Source organism: Trachurus japonicus, chromosome 18 (assembly GCF_045865225.1).
Source record: "Trachurus japonicus isolate A0001 chromosome 18, Traja_1.0".
In the NCBI taxonomy this organism is placed as follows: domain Eukaryota; kingdom Metazoa; phylum Chordata; class Actinopteri; order Carangiformes; family Carangidae; genus Trachurus; species Trachurus japonicus.
In genome coordinates this window covers 6,095,837-6,122,765 of record NC_140924.1, presented here as the reverse complement: position 1 = coordinate 6,122,765, position 26,929 = coordinate 6,095,837, and the positions used below count along the sequence as shown (strand labels likewise).

At 41.7% G+C, this 26,929-nt stretch overlaps 4 protein-coding genes across 5 annotated transcripts in view; all 4 read left to right on the top strand.

Moving 5' to 3' along the window:
* The first annotated feature begins 391 nt into the window (after positions 1-391).
* Positions 392-6,909, top strand: LOC146968508 (uncharacterized). Its single transcript, XM_085759250.1, has 2 exons — positions 392-593; positions 4,977-6,909. The coding sequence occupies exons 1-2, from the start codon at positions 401-403 to the stop codon at positions 6,380-6,382; spliced, it is 1,599 nt and encodes a 532-aa protein (XP_085615376.1). The 5' UTR covers positions 392-400; the 3' UTR covers positions 6,383-6,909.
* Positions 6,910-10,382: 3,473 nt separating this feature from the next.
* On the top strand, positions 10,383-13,432 carry LOC146968507 (uncharacterized). Its single transcript, XM_085759246.1, has 2 exons — positions 10,383-10,579; positions 12,447-13,432. The coding sequence occupies exons 1-2, from the start codon at positions 10,387-10,389 to the stop codon at positions 13,430-13,432; spliced, it is 1,179 nt and encodes a 392-aa protein (XP_085615372.1). The 5' UTR covers positions 10,383-10,386.
* Positions 13,433-16,288: 2,856 nt separating this feature from the next.
* Positions 16,289-26,929, top strand: part of LOC146968505 (uncharacterized) — a 36,354-nt gene continuing 25,713 nt past the window's right edge. Inside the window, exons 1-2 of one of the 2 annotated variants that reach the window (XM_085806324.1) lie at positions 16,289-16,546; positions 23,224-23,632. In XM_085806324.1, the coding sequence (XP_085662450.1) occupies positions 16,354-16,546; positions 23,224-23,632 (602 nt within the window). In that variant the 5' untranslated portion in view covers positions 16,289-16,353. The remainder of the gene's footprint in view (positions 16,547-23,223; positions 23,633-26,929) is intronic. The other variant, XM_085806326.1, reaches the window with a different exon arrangement.
* LOC146968506 (uncharacterized) lies at positions 23,746-24,987 on the top strand. Its single transcript, XM_085806330.1, has one exon. It carries the CDS (start codon positions 23,838-23,840, stop codon positions 24,549-24,551), a length of 714 nt encoding a protein of 237 aa, XP_085662456.1. The 5' UTR covers positions 23,746-23,837; the 3' UTR covers positions 24,552-24,987.

Sequence of the window (26,929 nt, the reverse complement as noted above, 5' to 3'; positions counted from 1 at the left end):
AACTTTGCAGTTTTTTTTTGAAAGAGCTTTTTCAGTATGGCACCGACACCAAAGGACTTGAAACACAAAAAGCATTTAAAACCAATTTTATTTTGGATAAATATTTATTTATTTAATATGATCTTCTTTAATTCAATTTTTTTTTTGTTTTTTTTTATATATACATATATATAGATATTTTCTTTTTTTTATATATACATGGTAAGCATTATCTCTTTGTATATTTATATATATATATATTTTTTTTTTATCCCCTGGCACAACAGTATTGTTCTGTACATAAATGTTAATAAAGTTTTTTTTTTTAAATAAAAAAATAAAAGTACCCAAACCGGAAGAGAGTCGAGCAGCGGAAACTAAACAACAGAGTTCGCCGGGATCAACCGAGAGTTTGAGTAAAATGTCTGAGGTGGAGTTTCTGAGAGGATTCGTTAGCGAGAGACTCACCGCCGCCTCCCAGGAAATCTTAGCGGCCGTGGACAGAGTCGTAGCCGGCTACGAGGCGGAGGCTTCGGGCTTCAGACAGGAGATCGAGCGGCAGAGGAACCTGCTGGATGTTCTCCTGCAGCCTCGAGTCGTTCTCAACAAAACAGGTCGGTGATTCAGTTTTACATCCATGAACCTCAGAGTGCTTGTTCATAGAGAAAGAGGCCATGTTGTACTATCTTTTAACTGTTATGTGGCTATCAGCAATTGTACTACAGGAAATGTATTTTAGTAGTTGAGGCGTTTTACTCTGTACATTGACTTAGCTATTATCGACTATCAAGTTAACAATTTATATTTTTAATTTGAATTTGGTGACGCACATAAAGTCCCATAAAGGAGAGAAAGTTCTGGTGTTGTCTTAAGAGGAGCATGGAAGTCGATACAGAAGTTAAACCATTTGCTTGTAATGTGTGTAGAGAAGATATAAGGCAGTAGGTAGTCTTAAAAGACGCATTAAATAATTTAGTTGCAGTTTCTGTGATGAGACATTTTGTCAACAGGAAGATCTTAAAGTGTACAAAAAAATCCATGAAGGAGAGTAAATGTACAGTTGAAGTTTTTGTGGCCGTCAATTCTATCAGCAATTGTACTACAGGAAATGTATTTTAGTTGAGGCGTTTTACTCTGTACATTGACTTAGCTATTATCGACTAGCAAGTTAAAGCAGAAGTAAGTGGTCCGGTCGTTTTCGCTAATGCTGCGTTCCAGGCAGGCTTTTGAAATCGTAAATTACAGCTTCAAGTCACAACTTACGACTTTGTAGCGTTCCAGGCAACCCACTCGTGTTTTTCCGACCTGTTTTACCGGTGAAAGTCACTATAACGGCCACTCGTAACTTCGACCGGTGAACTCGTACCAGATCGAACTGGTACGACTTCACGGTCGGAAAAATACGAGTTTCCTTGAACGCACCATAACAGTCCTCGTCCCTACGTCGCCACATTCATGGCGTCCCTTGGCTGCACACACAGCCCTGCATGCCGTTCTCTCTCCTCATTGGATAAAAACTGTAGGATACGATAAATGTTTTCTCCTCGGCTCAGAGCAGAGCAGAGTGACTGACAGACCCGTGTTTCGGTCCAAACACTCTATGTAAGTGATTGCTGTCGGAAGATATAACTATTTAAGACTTATATTAACACAAATATATCACTTACTTCTGCTTTAACAATTTATATTTTTAATTTGAATTTATTCCCATAGTCACTTTTCTGGAGTCATCAAAATCTACAGATTAATTATTATTATTATTTTCCCCACACATTCTTTTGCTCTGCAGTGCTTTAGATTCTGATGTTGAATCGTGTCTTCATCACACACAGACTTAAAGTTTAGGAACATTTATAGTAGTAAATTGTATGATTGGAGTATTGCAATTCAGGATTTAGCCACTGGTAACGTTATAACAGAGTTGGACACACTCAACAAGTTCTACAAAAGAGTTACAATGGTATTAATTGTACATTTTCTATCTCAGTCTGAAAGCTTTGATGAACTCTGGTCTCTCAGGGCATTGGTTGGAGAGTCTTAATAGTCTACAATACTTTATTACTACTGAATCTGAGATCGGAGAAAAAAATGCCCCAGCCATTTGGATATCTTTCAACCAATCACAATCGCTGTGGGTGGTGCCATAGCAACAGTGTGCTTGTAAAATATTGCCCGGGGAGTAGGCGTTAACCTCGCTAGCTCACCGAAGACGATGGTCCAAGCTTGATAGATAAAACTTTTGCCGTAGCCGGTTGGCAAACAAGTCAGGATGTCTCCAAATGGAGTACGCTTTGAATATCTTTACAGTCATATCGAAATATCTGTGGTTCCTGTTGTTGCGACACTCTAAAACATGAACCTGTATCGCCAATGAAATGGCAACGCTCCATGTCTGTTTTTTTGCTTTGCCCCCTGGGTATATGGCACAGGCGGCAAGTTTGTTTCCTAAACTTAAAGGTGCTTGAGGCAAGATCAAGGAATAAAACTCATTAGCGATACAACGGCCGTAGCGGCCGTCAGGGTTACTGCAGCCATCAGCCAAGCTGGTGCGGGAGCGCGCATCAACTCTCCACAGCAGCAGCTGATGATGTGACAGTGACACTGTGGCTGAATTGGAAAGTGTTTTCCACTAATCAGCCGCCACGGTTTGGTTTGTGTCCGCCGCAGCAGTCTCTCACAGAAAAAAAGAACATTTTTCACTATCCCTCATCTCTGCCAGTCAGCCCCTCTACCTGCTGTCTCACGACACAGACACAGACACACACACACACACACACACACACACACACCGCCTGGCTGTTAATAAACAGTAAATGCGCCATGCCGCGCTCATTGTACAGTGCTCAATTTACCGCGACACCCGGAGGTTGACCGCCCGGGCATCAGGTCAGCACCGGCCGCCGCCGCCGCCTCTGTGAGCCGCTGCTGCCGCTCGGCTGCTCTAGTGGCTCTGCACTCCTCCGAACACGTCGGAGAATTTCCTTACAGGCGTTGTTTGGATAAACTGACCACGGATGAATCAATCGGCTCATTGTAAAACTATTTATTTATTTATTGAAGTAGCCTAAATATGATGATTTTTGTACGTGCAGAGCCCCAAGGCTGCGCTGCTCACAGACACCTGAAGCTTCACTTTTCATTCAAATGAACTAATCCGACTGCCACAGTGCCACTGTTAGATTTCATCCAGCATTTATCTCCTCAAAACAATTAAACCAGCCGGCAGAAAACCTCTAAAAACCTGTGGGGAAGTTACTCGGCTCGTTTTCTTCCCTGGGAGGAGGAGAACAGAGGACAGAGGCTGCCCAGCCGATGAGCTCAGCTCCCCGGCTGCAGCCTCTGTGACGAGCCGCTGCTGCTGCTGCTGCTGCTGCTGCGTGTGTGTGGCTCTGCACTCCTCTGAAAAACGTCGGAGCAAATCTAGTACTTACAGACGTTATTTGGATAAACTGACAACAGATTGGGAATCTAAACTGTCACTTTCTCGCATGAAAAAATATTAAAATGTAAGAAAGTGACGTTATTTCTCTACTCGCTGCTCACATGACTATTCAGGCTGCAAGACATCCGCCGACCGCTGGTCGCAAGCGGAGGAAAGCCGAAGCTGTCGAGGACGTGCATGCGGCGTCATTTGACGTCACATCCGCGGACAGCGCGGGAAATTCAGACCCAGAATTGCAGCGCATTATGCAGCACACAGCCTGTTCAAGGCAACAGAGAGATACGCGAGTGGGCTCATTCTTTTTGGTTTTTAACGCTTCATCGCCCATCAGCAGTAAAAAACTTAAAACGCATGTGCATTTCTTGCCTCATGAACCTTTAAAGCAGAAGTAAGCGATCCGGTCGTTTTGGCTAACTTCCTGTCAGCCGATGGAGTTAGCAGTCCCCGCCCTCGTCCCTATGTCACCACATGCACGTGCATCGTCCTCCCCCCCTTGGCATGCACACACAGAGAGGACCGCCCCTATATACGGTTCTCTCTCCTCATTGGATAAAGGTTGTAGGATACAAGAAAAGTTTTCTCCTCGGCTTACAGCAGAGCAGAGTGACTGACAGACCCGTGTTTCAGACCAAACACTCAGTGCATAAGAAAAAAAAAGGAAGGAGTTTCACTGCACACAAAGTGGTCGTTTTAACACTGATTTATTGTTAAAAAGTCAAGCAGCAGCTACGCGTTTCACCCTGATGAAGCCCACAATCTCCCCCTTCTCACTCTATATAAGTGATTGCTGTCGGAAAATATAACTATTTAAGACTTATATTAACACAAACATTCCGCTTACTTCTGCTTTAAATAGTCTCCACAATGGAGTTCAGTTATGTTTATTTTTTAACAGTATTTTGTTTGAGAAGAGAGAATAGTTTCTTTGTTTTTAATTTATTATTGTTATAATTAGGACTGGCGACCCCCGCCCCCTCCTCCCGTCAGACCCACCGTTGGACACGTTCCGCCATAGTCACTCACACACACATCACACAGCCAGATCGCTCTGCACACAGCTTATGAACTTGATTAGTTTCAACAAGTCTGTCGGGTTTTACCGTTATGCCCGTTTATCACCAATAAACACAGTAGATGAGGAGGGTAAGTGACTGAGCTCAGCATGTAAGATGGGTGGGGCATCTGCGGCATGGAACGGAGTGCTAGGTCGACTATTTTGCTACCAAAATCTCTTCTTTTTTTAACCTTAAATAATTCGAATTGAATCAAATTGTGTATCAAACCATGGGTCAGAAATCGAGATACGAATCGAATCGTGACTTTGGTGTATCGTTACAGGCCTATTCCTTTCCCCACTGTGAAAACTGCAACAGGAAGGTGGGACTACGTCAGGTGGTTTGTTCCGGCCAATCAGAGGCTATTTGCAGCAGCAAACTTCCTTCAGCTCAGACTAATGTCCACTGAGAAGATAATTGGGGTTCATCCAGACACCAGATATATGAGTGACAGTATGAAGACACTGTTGTTCATGATGTGTATTTCATTGTTTCTGCAGGTGATCAGCACCTGTTGTTGATAAAAGCAGAGGATCCTCCTGAGTTGACCACTAGTCTGGACCAGGAGAACCCAGAGAGTCTACATATTAAAGAAGAAGAGGAAGAACTATTGACCACTCCAGAATTCCCCCTCACTTCTGTTCATGTGAAGAGTGAGGATGAGCAGGAGGAACCTCAGTCCCTACAACCTCATCAAAGACAAACTGAGGCAGAGCCTCCATCCAGCAGCTCAGCTGAACAGATAGAAGTAGAGATAGAGGCTGATGGAGACGACTATGGAGGATCTGAACCAGCCAGGAACTCAGATCAACCTGAAGATCTTCAACCAGATACAGATGATGAGGTCTCAGAGTCGTTCTCTGAAGCTGAAGACAGTGATGATGACTGGAGAGAAACCAGAGCACCTGAGTCAGGTTTGAACAGTGAAGCTGTTCATGTAAATGATGAAGAATGTGACACTGGTAAGAAGTCTCACCGCTGTCCAGAGTGTGGGAAAACATATAGCAGAAAGGGGAGTTTGAAGATACACATGATACACATCCACAAAGGAGAATCATTTGACTGTGCTACCTGTGGTAAAAAATTTAGACATAATGGTCATCTTAAAGAACACATGAGAGTCCATACAGGAGAGAAACCATTTGACTGTGCTACCTGTGGTAAAACATTTAGACAACGACAGCATCTTAAAGAACACATGAGAGTCCATACAGGAGAGAAACCATTTGACTGTGCTACCTGTGGTAAAACATTTAGCACAAATGGGATTTTGAAGATACACATGAGAGTCCATACAGGAGAGAAACCATTTGACTGTGCTACCTGTGGTAAAACATTTAGCACAAAAGCAATTTTGAAGATACACATGAGAGTCCATACAGGAGAGAAACCATTTGACTGTGCTGTCTGTGGTAAAAAATTTAAACATAAAAGTCATCTTAAATACCACATGAGTGTTCATACAGGAGAGAAACCATTTGACTGTGCTACCTGTGGTAAAACATTTAGTCGAAGGGGGAATCTTAAAGACCACATGAGAATCCACACAGGAGAGAAACCATTTGACTGTGCTACCTGTGGTAAACAATTTACATTTAAAATGAATCTTAAAAAACACATGAAAATCCATTCAGAAGAGAAACCATTTGAATGTCCTACCTGTGGTAAACATTTTAGACGTCGAAGGGATTGTAAAGTCCACTTGAGAGTCCACACACAGGAGAAACCATTTAGTTGTGCTATTTGTGGAAAAGGACTTACCGACCAGAAAATTTTATTGTTTCACACAAGAGTCCATTCAAAAGTGGAGCCATTTGGTTGCAGTGTTTGTGGGCAAACGTTTATGGAGCTGGAGAATTTGAAGATGCACATGAAATCCCATCACGGAGGGAAACTTCAGTTATAAAACGGTAACTTGTTTGATCATTCGTTACTGAAAAAAGTACCGCCGTTAGTAACGCTGTGTATTTTAACGCTGTTATTCCCATTACTGATCCTGAGGCACATGAAAGTCCATACAGAAGTTAAACCATTTGCTTGTAGTGTGTGGTAGAACATATAAAGCAGTAGGTAGTCTTCTTTTAGTTGCAGTATTGTGACGAGACATTTTGTCAACAAGATCTTTATGTCTCCACAAGAATCCATGAAGGAGAGTTAAACGTACAGTTGAAGTTTTTTGTGGCCATCAGTTCTCAGATGTTTTTGGCAAGAAGAGATGTGTAAGTGTATGTAAACTCAGGAATGTTACTGAAGGCAGCAGCACTGTGTGAGGCTGCAGTTATTGAGCTGTAATAGCTCATCACAACATAGTGAAAATGAACTTCACACATAAAATATTTTGTTAAGTTCATGATTTTGATGAATTGTATGACACTGCTTGTTCATGAAATGAATGCCACATATATGGAAACATTTGGGTTGTACACGGCAGTAATGGAGGTTGCAGAGTTGTTTGAGCTGAACTGTAACAGTTCTTCACAACTTGATAGAAAATGAATTGCATATATGATTTTTTTTAAAATTGTTTTTATAAAAGACTTTGAATTCTGTAAAATCTCTTTCTGGTATATTTCTACTTGATTTGTGGGAAATACTGAATAAATACATTCACAGTGTATCTTTTTCTCTAAACTCTGCTGTATGTTCTTTAACATTGGTTGTGGATAAAATTTTACATTTTGAATTTTGCTTTGTGAGAAGGAGTTCCATTGATGACTAAAGAGTTCCTATCTGAGTTGAATTATAAGAATTATTATGTCAGTTTTGCCTAATTGTGAAGACAATAGTTATTGAATCAACTAAGACATGTATTTAAGAGTTTTAATATCTTGAGAGGAGGTCTTTGGTGACATCTACAGGCAGCGACGGCCATTGACCATTACAAAATAGAAAAACTTGTCACAGTTCCTACTCGATGATAATAACAGGGAGAATGGTTTGTTTTCCCCGGGTTTCCCCACGGCTCTTCAGAAGATCTTCAACCAGATAGAGATGATGAGGTCTCAGATTCGTCCTCTGAAGCTGAAGACAGTGATGATGACTGGAGAGAGAAACCAGAGCACCAGAGTTCATGTAAATGATGAAGAATGTGACACTGGTAAGAAGTCTCACCGCTGCTCAGAGTGTGGGGAAACATTTAGTGCAACCTGGGTTTTGAAGAGACACATGAGAATCCTGTGCTACCTGTGGTAAAAAAATTTGTCATAGAGGGAGTCTTAGAGTCCACATGAGGATCCATACAGGAGAGAAAGTCATATTTTCAGTGTCCAATTTTATTTTCTTTAAGCATGACATGTGAAATCGATACTTGTTTTCTTCACTTCTCGATCTCTCTCTGCCGTGTATCTCACTGACAGCAAAGCATCTCCAAGTGTCCGATTGCACATATTTGATTGGCTGATTAGAGTCACGTGAAAAACATTTGATACAACAAAGGTTTTTTTGTTTTTTAGATGCAACTAAAGCTTTCGACCGTATCAACCACGGCAAGCTGTTCACTGTGTTACAAGAGCGAGGGGTCCCCCACCAATTGATACATATTTTGTACTATTGGTACACTAAACAAACCATGAAGGTCAGATGGGGCAAGGTGGTGTCACCCAGCTTTCCTGTCACCAATGGAGTTGGACGGGGCAGGGGGGATATTGTCACCGGTCCTTTTTAATCTGTATATGGATGGTCTGTCACAGAGATTACAAAAATGCAAGACTGGATGTATATGGTGGGGAATCATCAATCATATGATATATGCGGCCGACTTAGTTGTTCTGTCACCCTATAGTGCTGGTGTACAGAAACTATTGAGAGTGTGTGTACTGAATATGGAGTGCAATATGATATCAAATTTAATCCCCAAAAGAGTGTAGTTATGATAGCCAGAGCTAAGGAGGACCAAAAGCAAAAGTTTCCCTCTGAGCAATCACTCAATGTTGTCACCAAGGTTAAACACCTGGGGCATATTATTCGAGATGATCTCTGTGATGATGATGATGATGATGTGCAACGTAGCAATGCTGTAAACTGTATGTGCAAGCAAATATGATTGCTCGCAAATTTCACATGTGCTCAAAGATGTTAAAATTGCTCTCTTTAGAGCTACTGTACACCACTATATACAGCACACCTCTGGTGCAATTATAGTAAAGGTCAGATGAATAAGATCAAGGTTGCGTATAATGACGCCCTTCGTATCTTGCTGAAGTACCCAAGGTGGGAAAGTGCGAGCCATTTGTTTGTGTCCTGTAATGTACCCACATTCAATGCCTTGCTAAGAAATTTTATTTATAAGTTTAAGTGCAGAATGTGTCGATCCAAAAATTGAATTATTATGTCTCTGACTGACCCAACTCAGAGTGACACAAAATACACTTCCATGTTTTGGAAATATGTCTATATTGTTTGTTTATGTTTCTCTATTTATCTGTCTGTCTGCCTGTTTCTTTTTATTATTATTATTATTGGACTTGGAGTCTGTAAAATAAAGCTATCGATTCGCTATATGGTGATCTGTGAGTTTCCGATGGACACTTTCACCTAGAGCACTGGAATAAGAGAGTAACAACACGCATTGGTCCAATGGAAGCGCCTCCTGATGGAGGAATATGGATACTGCAAAAGTGCCCAAGAACCGACATCTCTGCATTGTTGGTGAATGAGAAAGTGTGGTATTTTCAATAATTTAAGGACATTTCTAGATCACCCACGTTAATAGCATCATTGAGGACCCCTTACAGATAAACCTTAAAGGTGTACAGAAATGGCTGTTTGTCCTGTTTGTCGCGCCGAGTTGTCACGAGCTGCAACACGAATTTACCCGAGTAATGAAAACGAATTTGATTCATCCCAGATTTACTCAAAAATAGAATTTTGCACAAAGTTTGGCCTACATCGTCTGATAGATGAGTTATTACACTAATTTTATGACCCAGAGTGGGCTTAAATTCAATGTTCTTTTCTGTACACCTTTAACACATAGGCTAGTAAAAAAAAAAAAAAAAACTGTTTTCTACATGAATGTTTCAATCTACATTTTATAATAAACAAATTATAAGTGTAATTTGATATGACCAAGACACAAAAACACGGCCGTTTTCATCAATTTACAAGCAAGTGGGCAACACACATTGGAGTGAATGGGTTTTCTGGGCTCTTTTGCAATACCCATATCCTGCCACTCGGGGCGCATAATGTTTACCACGGGAGTCTATGGAGGTGTCGTTACTCTCTTATTCCAGCGCTCTACTTTTACCGTAATAGCAGCAGAAGCTGCGCCCTTTAGACGCGGTCGGGGTTCAAATAGGTTTTTTTTTTTTTTGACTGTTTGCTGAACTCATAGATATATATAAGAACTAGATGACTCACCCGCAGCTGTTTCCCAATGACAAAGCGTAGCCAGTACGGCGGCCATTTTGGGACGGGCAACTCTCTCCCTCAGAGCATTAAGCCTATGGTGCATGTTCTGCTATAATGACCACAACTTGCTCAGTTTTTGTCCGATTTCAAAACGGTTTGATTTTTATGAACGTTTATGCAGTTATGATGCAGCATATTTAGAATCACGGATAATTTTAATAATGTATTTTTTTTTGTAAAAGTAACATTATAGTGACATTATGCAAATAGTTAAAGTAATAGCTACATACTGATTTTTTTTCACAGAGTTATGAATCGTTTTTTTAGTGCAGATGACTGGATCACCTATCTACTGCACTGTAACTGCAGCCAGAGTCAGAGCAAGTTGCCCGTCCTCACATGGCCGACTGTGAGCTACGCCTGCGTGTAGTCAGATCCACCCCCTTTGTCGCTGTTTTTAGTTTCTACTCGGATGATGTGTGTACGTACCCAAACCGGAAAAGATTTTCGCTACGGGAAACGGTTCGGGTCTCCTGCCAGGAACAGGTTTTTAGTAAAATGTCTCAGTTCGAGGATCTGAGAGGATTCGTTACCGAGAGACTCACCGCCGCCTCCCAGGAAATCTTAGCGGCCGTGGACAAAGTCGTAGCCGGCTACGAGGCGGAGGCTTCGGGCTTCAGACAGGAGATCGAGCGGCAGAGGAACCTGCTGGATGTTCTCCTGCAGCCTCGAGTCTTTCTCAACAAAACAGGTTGGTGATTCACACACACGTTCTTTTGCTCTGTGGTTATTTTTTTTAACCGAATTTAGTGTTTACGACGCTGAAGTTAGCCACCGATTCGGCACTTAAGGGGAAAGTTAAGAGGAAATAACGTAACGTGCAGTGCGACTGTTTGTACACTGATTGTCTGTTTTTTGTGACACTTCTTGATGTAAAAACATTTTAGGTAAGACAATAACTTTGCCTGACAACCGCTATTGTATTTGTGAAACGTTTATTTTATTTGTGAAAATGCTAAAGGGGAGGTTTCACCGTTTTTTGTTTGATACCTACAGACCTCATTAGACCAGGTCCAGATCAAAAACCACTGTACCCAGACTTCTCAAATCTGGACCAGATTAATCTACAGGCCCTGAAGATTAATTCAGACACAGTTTCTAATCTGTGAAACCTTTATTCTATTTGTGAAAATGCAATAAAGGCACATTTCACTGTTTTCTCAGCATACAGACCACATTAGACCAGGTCCTGATCAAAAATCACTATGCCTAGACTTCTCAAATCTGGATTGGATTATCCTACAGAGTCTAAACATTCAATAACACAGTTTCTGATTTGTGAAACCTTTATTCTATTTGTGAAAATGCAATAAAGGCAGATTTTACTGTTTTCTCAGCACACAGACCATATTAGACCAGGTCCAGATAAATCTGGATTGGATTATGCCTCTTTAGGATAATCTAGGCCAGATTTGAGAAGTCTAGGTACGGTGGTTTTTGATCTGGACCAGGTCTAATGTGGTCTATATACTGAAAAAATAACAGTGAAATGTGCCTTTATTGCATTTTCACAAATAGAATAAAGGTTTCACAGATCAGAAACTGTGTCTGAATTAATCTTCAGGGCCTGTAGATTAATCTAGTCCAGATTTGAGAAGTCTGGGTGGTTTTTGATCTGGACCTGGTCTAATGAGGTCTGTAGGTATCAAACAAAAACGGTGAAATCTCCCCTTTAGCATTTTCACAAATAAAATAAACGTTTCACAAATACAATAGCGGGTGTCAGGCAAAGTTATTGTTTTACCTAAAATGTCTAAAATGTTTTTACATCAAGAAGTGTCACAAAGGGGCGGTGCGTGGCGCAGTGGGTAGAGCGGCCGCCCCATGTAGAGGCTACAGTCCTCGCCGCAGGCGTCCCCGGTTTGAATCCCGCGTCGGGCAGACCTTTCCTGCGTGTCATTCCCCCTCTCTCTGCCTCCCCATTTCCTGTCTATCTCTACTGTCATCACTATCAAATAAAGGCAAAAAGCCGAAAAATATACTTTAAAAAAAAAAAAGAAGTGTCACAAAAAAAACAGACAATCAGTGTACAAACATTCGCACTGCACGTTAAGTTAATTTCCTCTTAACTTTCCCCTTAAATGCCGAATCGGAGGCTAACTTCAGCGTTGTCCAGTGTTTTAGGTTAAGTTTGTGCCCTCAAAGGGACAGTTATGATTTGACTTTTGCAGAAATGTTTCTAATTTAGGATTTAACCAGCTGTTGCTGTAATAGGACACGTTGGACCCACTCATCAAGTTATACTAAAGAGTAACACAATAGTACTTGTACATTTTGTATCTCAGTCTGAAATTTTTCAGCTGAGCTCAGGGCTCTCAGGGCATTGGTACAATACTTTATTACTACTAGTCCTTTTTATGGAGGTGGTGTACTTTGATGGTGGATAACTGGAGGGTTCTGTTTGATCAAGGTGACTTTATGGATTACTGATTGATGAATGGGTGCACATGCTGTTGGTGTCCACTGAGAAGATAATTGGGGTTCATCCAGACACCAGATATATGAGTGACAGTATGAAGACACTGTTGTTCATGATGTGTGTTTTATTGTTTCTGCAGGTGATCAGCAGCTGTTGATGATTAAAGCAGAGGATCCTCCTGAGTTGACCACTAGTCTGGATCAGGAGAACCCAGAGAGTCTACATATTAAAGAAGAAGAGGAAGAACTATTGACCACTCCAGAGTTCTCCCTGACTTCTGTTCATGTTAAGAGTGAGGACGAAGAGGAGGAACCTCAGTCATCACAACTTGATCACAGGCAAACTGAGGCAGAGCCTCCATTCAGCAGCTCAGCTGGACAGATAGAGGCTGATGGAGACGACTGTCAGACTGAATACAGTGATGATGACTGGAGAGAAACCAGAACACCTGAGTCAGGTTTGAACAGTGAAGCTGTTCATGTAAGTGACGAAGAATTTAACACTGGTGAGAAGTCTCACCGCTGCTCAGAGTGTGGGAGAACATTTAAAACATCCTCGGATTTGAGGAGACACATTAGAATCCATACAGGAGAGAAACCATTTGACTGTGGTATCTGTGGTAAAAAATTTAGCCTTAAAGGGAATCTTAAAGAACATATGAGAGTCCACACAGGAGAGAAACCATTTGACTGTGGTATCTGTGGTAAAGAATTTAGCCTTAAAAGGAATCTTAAAGAACATATGAGAGTCCACACGGAAGAGAAATGTAACACTGGTAAGAAGTCTCACCACTGCTCAGAGTGTGAGAGAACATTTAAAACATCCTCGGATTTGAGGAGACACATGAGAATCCACACAGGAGAGAAACCATTTGACTGTGGTATCTGTGGTAAAAAATTTTGCCTTAAAGGTAATCTTAAAGACCATATGAGAGTCCACACAGGAGAGAAACCATTTGACTGTGCTACCTGTGGTAAAACCTTTAGACAACGACAGCATCTTTATGAACATATGAGAATCCATACAGTGCAGAAACCATTTAGGGAAAAAAATCGATATCATGGTCATCTTAAAGACCATACGAGTTCATACAAAGGAGAAACCTTTAAATGGAAAAAGATTTAGCCAGCAGGCATGTCATTTGTTTCACACAAGAGTTCACTCAAAAGTGAAGCCATTTGGTTGCAGTGTTTGTGGGAAAACTTTTAAGGAGCTGGTGAATTTGGTGACGCACATGAAGTCCCATAAAGGAGAGAAAGTTCTGGTGTTGTCTTGAGAGGAGCATGAAAGTCCATACAGAAGTTAAACCATTTGCTTGTAATGTGTGTAGAGAAGATATAAGGCAGTAGGTAGTCTTAAAAGACGCATTAAATAATTTAGTTGCAGTTTTTGTGATGAGACATTTTGTCAACAGGAAGATTTTAAAGCAGAAGGAAGTGATCCGGTCGTTTTGGCTAATGCTGCGTTCCAGGCAGGCTTTTGAAACCGTAAGTTACAGCTTCAAGTCACGACTTACGACTTTGTAGCATTCAAGGCAACCCACTCATGTTTTTCCTTCCTGTTGCACCTGTTTTACCTGTGAAAGTCACTATAACGGACACTCATAACTTCCGACCCGTGAACTCGTACCAGATCGAACTGGTAGGACTTCACAGGTCAGAAAAACACGAGTTACGAGTTGCCTTGAACGCACCATAACTTCTTGTCAGCCGATGGAGTTAGCAGCCCCCGCCCTCGTCATGGATCTATTGGTCCTCGTCCCTACGTCACCACATTCACGGCATCCCTTGGCTGCACATACAGCCCTTCATGCCGTTCTCTCTCCTCATTGGATAAAACTTGTAGGATACAAGAAAAGTTTTCTCCTCGGCTCAGAGCAGAGCAGAGTGACTGACAGACCCGTGTTTCAGACCAAACACTCTATGTAAGTGATTGCTGTCGGAAGATATAACTACCGTAGATGACCAAATAATCGCCCGCGTGCAAATACGCGCCTGTGCTCTAATAGCCGCCGGGGTCCGACCTCATTTGGCATAATAAACGCCGGTTCAATTAAACGCCCGGGCGATTAAGTGTTTACCATAGTCTTGCACAGAAAACAAAAGTTTTTTTTAACAGTGCTTCACCGGCTCTCACCTCTGTCAGTCAGCCCCTCCTCTCGCTCTCTCTCTCTCTCTCGCATGCAGGCGCACACACACACACAGACACACAAACACAGGCGCGCTAGACTGAGGGATATAGGGATATGGATAAATGCGCTAATGTACAGTGTTGAAATTACCGCGATCGACCCCCCCTTCCGTTATCATTCATAACACGGCTCTGATCAGCTCCCTGTGTCGCGGTTACACAGACAAACTGTCTTTTTATTTATTGTCTGATGTCAATAAAGATGCGTCGGGGAAAAAAGTAGTTTTGTTCCAATGTTCCTATGGTGACCTCCTTGTTCTTTGCATGATGGTTTGGTGCTGCTCATTGCAAAAATAAATTGTAGCCTGTTGCAAATACGCGCCTGGTTCTTATAAACGCCTGGGGTCCAAGTCGATTTAGCATATTAAACGCCCGGGCTAATAAATGGTCATCTACGGTATTTAAGACTTATATTAACACAAAAATATTGCTTACTTCTGCTTTAAAGTGTACAAAAGAACCCATGAAGGAGAGTAAATGTACAGTTGCAGTTTTTGTGGCCGTCAATTCTCGCATATGTCTGGCAAGAGGAGACGTGTGAGTGTTTGTAACCTAAGGAATTTTACTGAAGGCAGCAGCAGTGTGTGAAGCTTCAGTTATTGATCTGTAACAGCTCACCACAACAGTGAAAATTAATTGTAATAAATTTGTGTTGTTTTTATAAAACTTTAACAAATTCTGTAAAATGTCTTTCTGGTATATTTGTACTTGATGGCGGAAACATGTTTTGTTACTAAATAAATTCAGAGTTTATTGATCCTTCCTCTTTGTTCTTCTTCTTTTTTCTTCTTCCAAGATGTTGCACTACTACCCAGTGACTGTCCTCTGAAAGCAGTATTCTCCATGTACCGCTTAACATTAGTATACCCACCAAAAAGGCATTGCACACGCGGCTGTAGCAGCAATCTACTGAGCTCCCAGGCAGGAAAACATGAAGAAAATTAAAAACTTGAATGAAAGACTGTAGAGGCAAGAAGAACCTGTGCCTTTTTTTATAACCACCACTAGGTGGTGCTGTGGTATCACTGCTGCCAATTTGGCCTGGAAAATCCTACCCCCTGAAAATATACACTCATTGTAGGAGCCATGTTTAATTTTAATTTGTATTTTTGACATTGTACCTCTAAACTGATAGGAAGCTGTATTTATTTTTCATATTTTGAGGCTGATGTTGGCTGGAGGGTCAGGGAGGTTATTTTAGGTGACCATCATTTTGCACAGGAAAATGATTGGAGTGGAAGAAGCAAACAGTTTTTTCTGTTTATTTTCATGTGGTTGTACGATATATGAGTTCATTAAGATATTAAATGGCTGCTATTATTTCAAACGTACCAAACTGAGTAGGCTACATTACATATCAAAACAATACCGATAAACAATAAGCAGTCAGTAGTGGAGCCCTAGAATTTGAGTTTGTAACATATCTAACAAACCATTTTAGGAGTTAAACTCTGCCCAGGACACCTACTCCAGTCCAAACCAAATCAAAATGGTGAAAAGTGCATACATCTATCAGAGGCTAACAGGAGATTTTATTCTTGGGGAAAGACATGAAGGTGCCCAACTGAAGTTGAGTTGAACTGTAAGAATAATGTTACATAATAGTTTAACCTATTACTGTAAGACAAAGTGTTTTAATATTTGATAGCAGCTTTGGCGACATCTACAGAAAGCGACGTACGGCCAGGGTCGCATTTTCTACTCGGATGATATTTATGCACGTACCCAAACCCCCCAAACCGGAAGAGAGTCGAGCAGCGGAAACTGTTCAGGTCTCCTGTCTGGAACATGAAGAGAGTTGCGTTTGGGAAAACAACAGAGTCATTCGCCGGGAACAACCGAGAGTTTGAGTAAAAATGTCTCAGGTGGAGGATCTGAGAGGATTCGTTACCGAGAGACTCACCGCCGCCTCCCAGGAAATCTTAGCGGCCGTGGACAGAGTCGTAGCCGGCTACGAGGCGGAGGCTTCGGGCTTCAGACAGGAGATCGAGCGGCAGAGGAACCTGCTGGATGTTCTCCTGCAGCCTCGAGTCGTTCTCAACAAAACCGGTTGGTGATTCAGTTTTAAATCCATGAACCTCAGAGCAGGGCCGTAGCTAGAAATTCTGGGCCCCCTTAAAGAATACTAAAGTGGGCCCCTCCCCCTAACTTTTCCTTTTTTTTTTCTTAGACTACGTATGTATTATCATTTTTTATTTAGCCTACCTTGTTTTGATGCTAATGCAGCATTACACTGCAAAAACTCAAGTATCTTACCAAGAATATTTGTCTTATTTCTAGTCAAAATGTCATTTCTAGTCAAAACAAATATCATCATACTTAAAATCATGGATGCAAACAGCGCGCCGAAAAGCGAAACTCGCTTTTTTCATGACCAATTAGGTGACTTGTGTGAATCGTTCAGATCCGAAGAGTTTTTGTTTTTGAGTGGGGAGGGGTCTCAGTGTCTCAGCTGGGGTCAGTAAATGTTTTTCTAACAGGCTGACAGTGACAATCACGTGAAACTGAGGCGAACTCATTCATGGTTGTCTCTGATTATACTGATAACAGCCGACCTCCAATGCGCGACATGCGCGCTCGTTACCCAAAGCAGCGCGTAGCCGCGTGCAGTCGGTGCGACGGCGGCGCTGTTTTTTCCCCCCGTGCACGTCCGTGGAGCTGTGCACCGCGGACATGCACGGTTCCCTACGTTGCTGTGTCAGGCAGGTGTTTCCCACGGAGCTCTGCCCCGTTTCAGAGGTGAAGGAAAGACGTCGCCCCCGCGATGTAGAATGTGTTCAATTAAAGTGAAACTAACACATTATATAGGCCTATATGTCCAGTACACACTGAATGAAACATCCCATGTCTTTATTTATTCAGTTTATTTTAATAGTAATAATTATGACTAACATTCAGTGAAGACCTAAAATTCAGTATCTCCAAAATTGAAATATTGCAAAGGATCTTTTTATTTTATTTTTTTTAAGCCTATAGAAATGTTGGCCTTCTGAAAACTATGTCCATCTATAATCAATCAATCATTAATCATTAATGGTGAGCACCCCCCCCCCCCCCCCCCCCCCCCCCCCAGACAATTCCTCTCTTTTTTGGTCCTGACCCATTTGCATCCCTGTAAAATAAGACACATCATATTAAAAGTAGCTTGTTCTTAGACACTTTTTACTTCTTTCAAGTTTATTTTCACTTGAAATAAATAGAAAAAATCTGACAGTGGAGCAAGTATTTCTTCCTTATTACAAGCACAAAAAACTTGCTTTCACTGGCAGATTTTTCTACTTATTTCAAGTGAAAATTTGTTTGAAACAAGTGAAAATTATCTAAAAACAAGTACATTTTTAGGTGATGGGTCTTATTTTAAGTGGAAAGAGGTTAGTTTTGACTTGAAATGAGACATTTGGACAAGAAATAAGACAAACTTTCTTGGAAAGATGTTGAGTTTTTACAGTGTACTATGAGTATTAGTCAGGGTCTTACGCAGAATAAATCAGTCATACAAAGATTAGACTACTGGGGTTTTTTATGGGCCCCACTGGGCGCTGGGCCCCTAGAATTATCATCACCTTTCTCCCCTATACAACGGCCCTGCCTCAGAGTGCTTGTTTAGAGAAAGAGGCCATGTATTTGCCTTTACATTGTACTATCTTTTAACTGTTATGTGGCTATCAGCAATTGTACTACAGGAAATTTATTTTAGTTGAGGCGTTTTACTCTGTACATTGACTTAGCTATTATCGACTAGCAAGTTAACAATTTATATTTTTAATTTGAATTTGGTGACGCACATGAAGTCCCATAAAGGAGAGAAAGTTCTGGTGTTGTCTTAACTCATTGAGTGCCGCGCTCCTTTCCAAAGTTTTAGTCAAGTGTACCGGCAAATTAGACCATATTTGACTTTTTATTTTAGAGCCATAGTGTATTCTATATTATTGCCACCAACACATACTGTAGCTCATTTGAAAGGTTTAATTTTATCCTTCAAATGGCCACAAACCGTTTGTTTCTACGTGCCTCCGTTCCTGAGAAAAGTCAAGCTAAACATGGCTGGGTTTCACCAAAATCCCTCCTTTTTTTCTAGAAAAGGAGATAGAGCGTCTTTTATGAAAGCTGCGCTGTTTGTGTCTGTCGCTCTTCAGACACTCGCATTTCTGGATCAAAGGGCTCGTATAAGATAAATATACACAACAATTGTTGTTCTATTCACAAAACCACCATCGGGGGCGGGGGGGGCGCCACTAAACAGCAATAACACAGACGCACCGTGCCGTGTCACAGCCTCTCGCCGCGGAACGTGAGGCTCTGCCGGCCACAGCGGCTCGCGAACACCGGTCCCGCCGGTGGTCACGGTCCTTCTGTGGTACGGGTCGGTGGTGCCGGTCTGCTTTGACCCAGAGACCATCAGATTTTACCGCGGGAGGACTTTGGGGGACAGTGGGCTGAGAGCTTCCTGATTCAGCTCCGAGCTGCTGCAGCCTCGCGGGTGAGAGCGGAGCAGCAGCGGAGCAGCTGCTGCATCTGCATGCAGAACTCCGTTTGCAGAAGCTGAGTTATGATAAAAACTTCCAGATCATGAGCTATCATGTGACTTTGATCGTCATCTATTTCAGTTCTCCTCGTCGTAGAGTCCCCATATTTACATATAATGTGTATTAAAGTGTCTATTTTCATAATTAAAAAAAAAAGCAAAAAACGAAAAATTTCGTTTTTGGCACTCAACGCATGGGAACGAAAAACGAGAAATTACGTGGTTGGCACTCAATGAGTTAAGAGGAGCATGAAAGTCCATACAGAAGTTAAACCATTTGCTTGTAATGTGTGTAGAGAAGATATAAGGCAGTAGGTAGTCTTAAAGGAGCTTGAGGCAAGATCAAGGAATAAAACTCACTAGCGATACAATGGCCGTAGCGGCCGTCAGGGTTACTGCAGCCATCAGCCCAGCTGGTGCGGGAGCGTGCATCAACTCTCCACAGCAGCAGCTGATGCTGTGACAGTGACACTGTGGCTGAATTGGAAACGGCATAACGTTACTATACCAGTGTTTTCCATTAATCAGCCGCCACAGTTTCGTTTGGGTCCGCCGCAGCAGTCTCTCACAGAAAAAAAGAACAGCTTTCACTATCTCTCATCTCTGCCAGTCAGCCCCTCTACCTGCTGTCTCTCTCACGACACACACGCACGCGCACGCACTAGGGCTGTCAGTTTTTAGAAAAATGAGGTTCGAACGAATACTGAATGACCCGTAATTCGTTCGGATATATTCGAACGAATATTCGAACGAATATTCGAATGTCGAATAAAAAGTGACAGCCCTAGCGCGCACACACACACACGTCACGCACGCAGGGCTTAAAGTATTCCGGCCCCGTGCCGGATCTCCGGCGTTTGAAAATTTCAGAAAAAAAAAAACCACACACACAATATTTGGCTGCACACAGAGAAGTTCATGGCTGGAGAAGACGGAGGACAAAGACAAAGCTAAATGTGTCGTATGCAAGACAACCCTGGCCTGCCTGCGCGTACTGTATGAGCCTGGAGATGTGATTCAGTCACTCGCTGGAGGCAGTGATACGCCAAGTAGCGTCGGGTCTCTTGCCGCTGTTGACGTCGGCACAAACGAACCTGGTGGTCCGAGCGGACGTAACGGCGCACATTCGGTTTCGTTTTTTTTTTTCTCTGTGCATGTCCGCAGCGCAACGCTGCACGGACGTGCCCCCCCACGCCTCATAGCAGAGGAAACGAGCCCTTGAATGGCTGGTCCAGACCTATGGTCCAGACCCCTAGATTTAAAATATGAGATTTGTTTTTGCTCCCCACTAGACCAGTTGAGTTCAGTTTCATACACTCCAGCCATTCTTGCCTTGTTGCCTTACAATTAAGCTATAGGAACCTCAGTCAATTCTCAATGTGCTTTTTTAAAAAAAAATCTGAAACAAATTTCCCTTCATGTTCTTCTCAGAGTACACCAGAATGCTTCAATGTGTTAAAATCACATAAAAAAAATGTTCTGGGGGGGAATGACCATTGTTGTGAGGTCAGACACACCTGGATTAATCAGTTTGTCTGTAGTATGTAATAATGAAGCTGGCTTGAGCTCAGGAAGTAGTGGAGCTGTGCATAAAGCCCATTGTCATTAGATCTACTTTTTGGCATTTCCACTTTTTCTTTTTTCTTTTTTTTTTTAACATAGTTTTCATACATTTCATGCATATATTGATGTTTTAGAGGTCTTGTAATGTCATGGAAACATGTTGCCAAGTCATGGGAAAGTCATGGAAATTTGTTGGTTAAAATGTGTATGAACCCTGTGTACATTACCAAGCACAATGCCAAAAAGTTGTTTGCTAAATTGCCTATAATGTGTAGGCGATGCGTCGGATCCACTGCACCCCCGCTCCTTGGAAAAAAGTTCAGGCTCAGGATTTTTTTTAACTTTAAGCCCTGCGCACGCATAGACTGTAAAAAGTCGCACGTCATTGTACAGTGCTCAATTTACCGCGACACCCGGAGGTTGACCGCCCAGGCATCAGGTCAGCACCGGCCGCCGCCGCTGAGCCGCTGCTGCCGCTCGGCTGCTCTAGTGGCTCTGCACTCCGAACACGTCGGAGAATTTCTTTACAGGCGTTGTTTGGATAAACTGACCACGGATGAATCAATCGGCTCATTGTAAAACTATTTATTTATTTATTTATTGAAGTAGCCTAAATATGGTGATTTTTGTAGGTACAGAGCCCCAAGGCTGCGCTGCTCACACACACCTGAAGCTTCACTTTTCATTCAAATGAACTAATGCGACTGCCACTGTTAGATTTCATCAATGAGACCAGCATTTATCTCCTAAAAACAATTCAACCAGCCGGCAGAAAACCTCTAAAAACCTGTGGGTAAGTTACTCGGCTCGTTTTCTTCCCTGGGAGGAGGACAGAGGCTGCCTGGCCGATGAGCTCAGCTCCCCGGCTGCAGCCTCTGTGACGAGCCGCTGCTGCCGCTTGTGTGTGGCTCTGCACTCCTCCGAAAAATGTCGGAGCAAATCTACTTACAGACGTTATTTGGATAAACTGACAACAGATTGGGAATCTAAGCTGTCACTTTCTCGCATGAAAAAATATTAAAATTTAAGAAAGTGACGTTATTTCTCTACTCGCTGCTCACATAACTGTTCAGGCTGCAAGACATCCGCCGACCACCGCTGCCGCTGGTAGCAAGCGGTGGAAAGCCAAAGCTGTCGAGGACGCGCATGCAGCGTCATTTGACGTCACATCCGCGGACAGCGCGGGAAATTCGGACCCAGAATTGCAGCGCATTATGCAGCACACAGCCTGTTCAAGGCAACAGAGAGATACGCGAGTGGGCTCATTCTTTTTGGTTTTGAACGCTTCATCGCCCATTAGCAGTAAAAAACTTAAAACGCATGTGCATTTCTTCACAAATCTTGCCTCATGAACCTTTAAAAGACGCATTAAATAATTTAGTTGCAGTTTTTGTGATGAGACATTTTGTCAACAGGAAGATCTTAAAGTGTACAAAAGAATCCATGAAGGAGAGTAAATGTACAGTTGAAGTTTTTGTGGCCGTCAATTCTATCAGCAATTGTACTACAGGACATTTATTTTAGTTGAGGCGTTTTACTCTGTACATTGACTTAGCTATTATCGACTAGCAAGTTAACAATTTATATTTTTAATTTGAATTTATTCCCATAGTCATTTTTCTGGAGTCATCAAAATCTACAGATTAATTAGGGCCACGGGCCATCGCACTGGGCACTGGTCCCAACAGCTATGAAATAGCTGCAGGGACCAGTGGACCACTACTGTTATTGTGTGGATTTTTTCCTAGTTCTATTTTCTCCTTCATCTTCCGGCCAGATTTCGGTTCGAGGACAAATTATATATCTAAACGTGCGTCCTGATCGGGATCGGTGTGCTATTACTTTTCTCAACAGTGTCCACATGAGGATCCATACAGGAGAGAAAGTCCTATTTTCAGTGTCCAATCTTATTTTCTTTAAGCACATGTGAAATCAATACTTGTTTTCTTCACTTGCACGTATTTGATTGGCTGATTAGAGTCACGTGAAAAGATTCGATACAACAGTGTTTGTGTTTTTTAGATGCAACTAAAGCTTTCGACCATATCAACCACAGCAAGCTGTTCACTGTGTTACAAGAGCAAGGGGTCCCCGTCTCTTTGATACGCACTCCACCTGGCGCTCGTTTAAATGTTTATAAACAGAGACACAGCTAAATCAGACTGACACAGGATGCAGCTCATAACATGTGTCATGTCAGTCACACAGACACACACACAGACTCTAGAGCCAGCTTCATGTGATTACAGTTTTTTTTTACAGTATTTTGTTTGAGAAGAGAGAATAGTTTCTTTGTTTTTAATTTATTATTGTTATAATTAATTCTTAATTCTTTTTTAACCTTAAAAAATTCTAATTGAATCGAATTGTGTATCGAACCATGGGTCAGAATCGAATCGTGACTTTGGTGTATCGTTACAGGCCTATTCCTTTCCCCACTGTGAAAACTGCAACAGGAAGGTGGGACTACGTCAGGTGGTTTGTTCCGGCCAATCAGAGGCTATTTGCAGCAGCAAACTTCCTTCAGCTCAGACTAATGTCCACTGAGAAGATAATTGGAGTTCATCCAGACACCAGATATATGAGTGACAGTATGAAAACACTGTTGTTCATGATGTGTATTTCATTGTTTCTGCAGGTGATCAGCACCTGTTGTTGATAAAAGCAGAGGATCCTCCTGAGTTGACCACGAGCCTGGATCAGGAGAACCCAGAGAGTCCACATATTGAAGAAGAAAGGGAAGAACCATTGACCACTCCAGAGTTCCCCCTCACTTCTGTTCATGTGAAGAGTGAGGATGAGGAGGAGGAACCTCAGTCCCTACAACCTCATCAAAGACAAACTGAGGCAGAGCCTCCATCCAGCAGCTCAGCTGAACAGATAGAAGTAGAGATAGAGGCTGATGGAGACGACTGTGGAGGATCTGAACCAGCCAGGAACTCAGATCAACCTGAAGATCTTCAACCAGTTACAGATGATGAGGTCTCAGAGTCGTTCTCTGAAGCTGAAGACAGTGATGATGACTGGAGAGAAACCAGAGCACCTGAGTCAGGTTTGAACAGTGAAGCTATCCATGTGAGTGATGAAGAATATGACTCTGGTAAAGGGTCTTACCGCTGTCCAGAGTGTGAGAAAACATTTAAAACATCCTTGGATTTGAGGAGACACATTAGAACCCATACAGGAGAGAAACCATTTGACTGTGGTATCTGTGGTAAAAAATGTAAACATAAAAGTCATCTTAAATACCACATGAGTGTTCATACAGGAGAGAAACCATTTGACTGTGCTACCTGTGGTAAAACATTTAGACAACGACAGCATCTTAAAGAACACATGAGAATCCATACAGGAGAGAAACCATTTGACTGTGCTACCTGTGGTAAAACATTTAGCACAAAATGGATTTTGAAGATACACATGAGAGTCCATACAGGAGAGAAACCATTTGACTGTGCTGTCTGTGGTAAAACATTTAAACTTAAAAGTGATCTTAAATACCACATGAGTGTTCATACAGGAGAGAAACCATTTGACTGTGCTACCTGTGGTAAACAATTTAAACTTAAAAGTTATCTTAAAGAACACATGAGAGTCCATACAGGAGAGAAACCATTTGACTGTGCTACCTGTGGTAAAACATTTAGCACAAAAGGGATTTTGAAGACACACATGAGAGTCCATACAGGAGAGAAACCATTTGACTGTGCTGTGTGTGGTAAAACATTTAGTCGAAGTGGGAATCTTAGAGAACACATTAGAGTCCATACAGGAGAGAAACCATTTGACTGTGCTACCTGTGGTAAAACATTTAGTCATAGAGGGACTCTTAGAGACCACATCAGAGTCCATACAAGAGAGAAACCATTTGACTGTGCTTTCTGTGGTAAAAAATTTAGTCGAAGAATGAGGCTTAAAGAACACATCAGAATCCATACAGGAGAGAAACCATTTGAACTGCGGTAAACATTTTAGAGTCCACACGCAGGAGAAACCATTTAGTTGTGCTAATTGTGGAAAAAGATTTTCTCAGTTGACACATCGTTTATTGCACACAAGTGTCCATTCAAAATTGAAGCCATTTGGTGGCAGTGTTTGTGGGAAAACATTTATGGGGCTGGAGAATTATGCGATGCACTTAAAAGGAGGGAAAGTTCAGTTGTTGTCTTGAGAGGCACATTAAAGTCCATATACAAGTGATACCATTTGCTTGTAATGTATGTGGGAGTAGTAGTTAGTAGGGAGTCTGAAAAGATACCTTAAATCATTTAGTTGCCATTTTTGTGACAAGACATTTTGTCAACAGGAAGATTCAATGAAGGAGAGTAAACGTATACGGTTATTTTTGTGGCTATCTGCAGATATTTCTGCCAGGAAGAGCCGTAAGTGTATGTAAACTCAGGAATGTTACTGAAGGCAGCAGCAGTGTGTGAGGCTGCAGTTACTGAACTGTGACAACAAGTAACAGCAAGTTCATGATTTTAAATCGCATGAAACGGCTTGTTCATGAAATAATGCTACCAATGCATGTTACAAATCTGTAGTACATTGAAACACCTGTATCGAAGGCAGCAGTAGGTGAGGCTGCAGAGTTGTTGCTGGTTGAGCTGAACTGCCTCAATTCAACACAATAAAAATGAAATGTATGTGTCCCAGCTCTTGTCTCGGTGCACTGCGACACAAACACAGTACACTCCTTAACCCGCAATCTCTTGTTTGACAGTTAATGGAACTTGGGGCAGGATTTCTGAAGAAATACACACGCATTTTAAGTGTTTTAATGCTAATGGGTGATGAAACGTTCAAAACCAACATATCTCTCCATTGCCTTGAACAGGCTGTGTGCTGCATAATGTATTGCAATTCGTCGTCTGAATTTTCCACACAGTCCTGCAGATGTGACGTCGGATGACGCTGAATGCATGTCCTCGACAGCATTCGATTTGGATACGAAAGAAGACGAGCACAGTGGACCCAAACTCGTGTTTGGGTAACTGTCATTTTGTTGAATGAATACACTAATGTTGTCAATGAAATATGGTAAAGTTACACTAAAATAAACATTGTTGATGACTTTAATATCTCTGACTGGAAGTATGAACTGAATGTGAGTAATGTTGCAGACCAGCATACAGAACCTTAATGGCATCATATTATCTTGATTATCATCATTATTCCTGTTATTTTATCAAACTGTTTCCCAGACTTCCGGTTATGGTGAGGAGCTAGGTAGTCACGATTTTTTGAGCTCTGCTGCTAGCTTGTAATAAATCCTGCAAAACTAACCAGAACCTGACTTAAACTTCAGCAACGCGAATATCAGACAGGGGTGGGCTGGGACAAAAATTTGGCCCTGGACTTTTTGGTCCAGACCGGCCCACTATCTGCGCATGGATATTTTGCCAACTAGCACCGTTGATGTACATACAAACACACAAGCTCTTAATAACACCACTACTAAACAATATACAATATACAACAAAGTAGAGGAATAGTGTGGAATAAGTTAAGTTTGGACAAGATTACATGCACACGAGTCTGCATGCAATCAGAACTTTGGCTAGTTGGCTAAAGTATGGAAAACAATAGTACAATGATCTGAAAAAATGGACAATCACTAATTTTATCTTAGAAAGACAGTACAGCTCAACATAATGTATAGACAATGAAGCATGACAAGAAATACTTGTAATTTGTGTACTGCATCATGAGTAATATGTATGCAGAATGATGTTTTACTGTAACAGTAGTTAATCTGTGTTTTATTAATTTTAACTATATAATGTTAAACTGTTGAAAGGACAATAAACTTTGAAATTGAATTTCCCTGCTAGGGATGAATAAAGTATTCTCTATCTATCTATCTATCTATCTATCTATCTATCTATCTATCTATCTATCTAAACCATAAACACTGACTGAAAAAAATATGGAAAGCATACATATTTGTTAGCTCAATGTCCTTCATGACCAAATTTGAGTGAGGTCACTTTAATAAAAGCAACTGATCAATTAATGAGGATAGTATATGAATACAGTTATTGTTTTCCAATACTTTAGATAACTAGATTTAGCTGTAACACACCACACCATCAGAGTTATTAGCTATAGCTATTTATTATGTCAAGTAAAGTTCATAGCAACCGTTCTGGACCATTTACAGTATTTTAACGAATGTTTATCCACACCATTCTGGAAAGCACATACCTGCTTAACACGGTATCATTAACCTCCTTCACATGGTGGAGAGTCTTCCTCAACACTTATTTTTTCAGCCTCCTCCTGCACCATAAGGGCAGTGGTAATGGGAGCCTCACTCCCTTCAGACTCACGTGAAGGACCTG

Bases quoted from the DNA above. Each gene is read 5' to 3' on its own strand.
- LOC146968506 (XM_085806330.1), top strand. From the start codon at position 23,838: ATGAGTGTTCATACAGGAGAGAAACCATTTGACTGTGCTACCTGTGGT.
- LOC146968508 (XM_085759250.1), top strand. From the start codon at position 401: ATGTCTGAGGTGGAGTTTCTGAGAGGATTCGTTAGCGAGAGACTCACC. The intron at 594-4,976 runs GTCGGTGATTCA...TTGTTTCTGCAG, and splicing joins AGTCGTTCTCAACAAAACAG to GTGATCAGCACCTGTTGTTG.
- LOC146968507 (XM_085759246.1), top strand. From the start codon at position 10,387: ATGTCTCAGTTCGAGGATCTGAGAGGATTCGTTACCGAGAGACTCACC. The intron at 10,580-12,446 runs GTTGGTGATTCA...TTGTTTCTGCAG, and splicing joins AGTCTTTCTCAACAAAACAG to GTGATCAGCAGCTGTTGATG.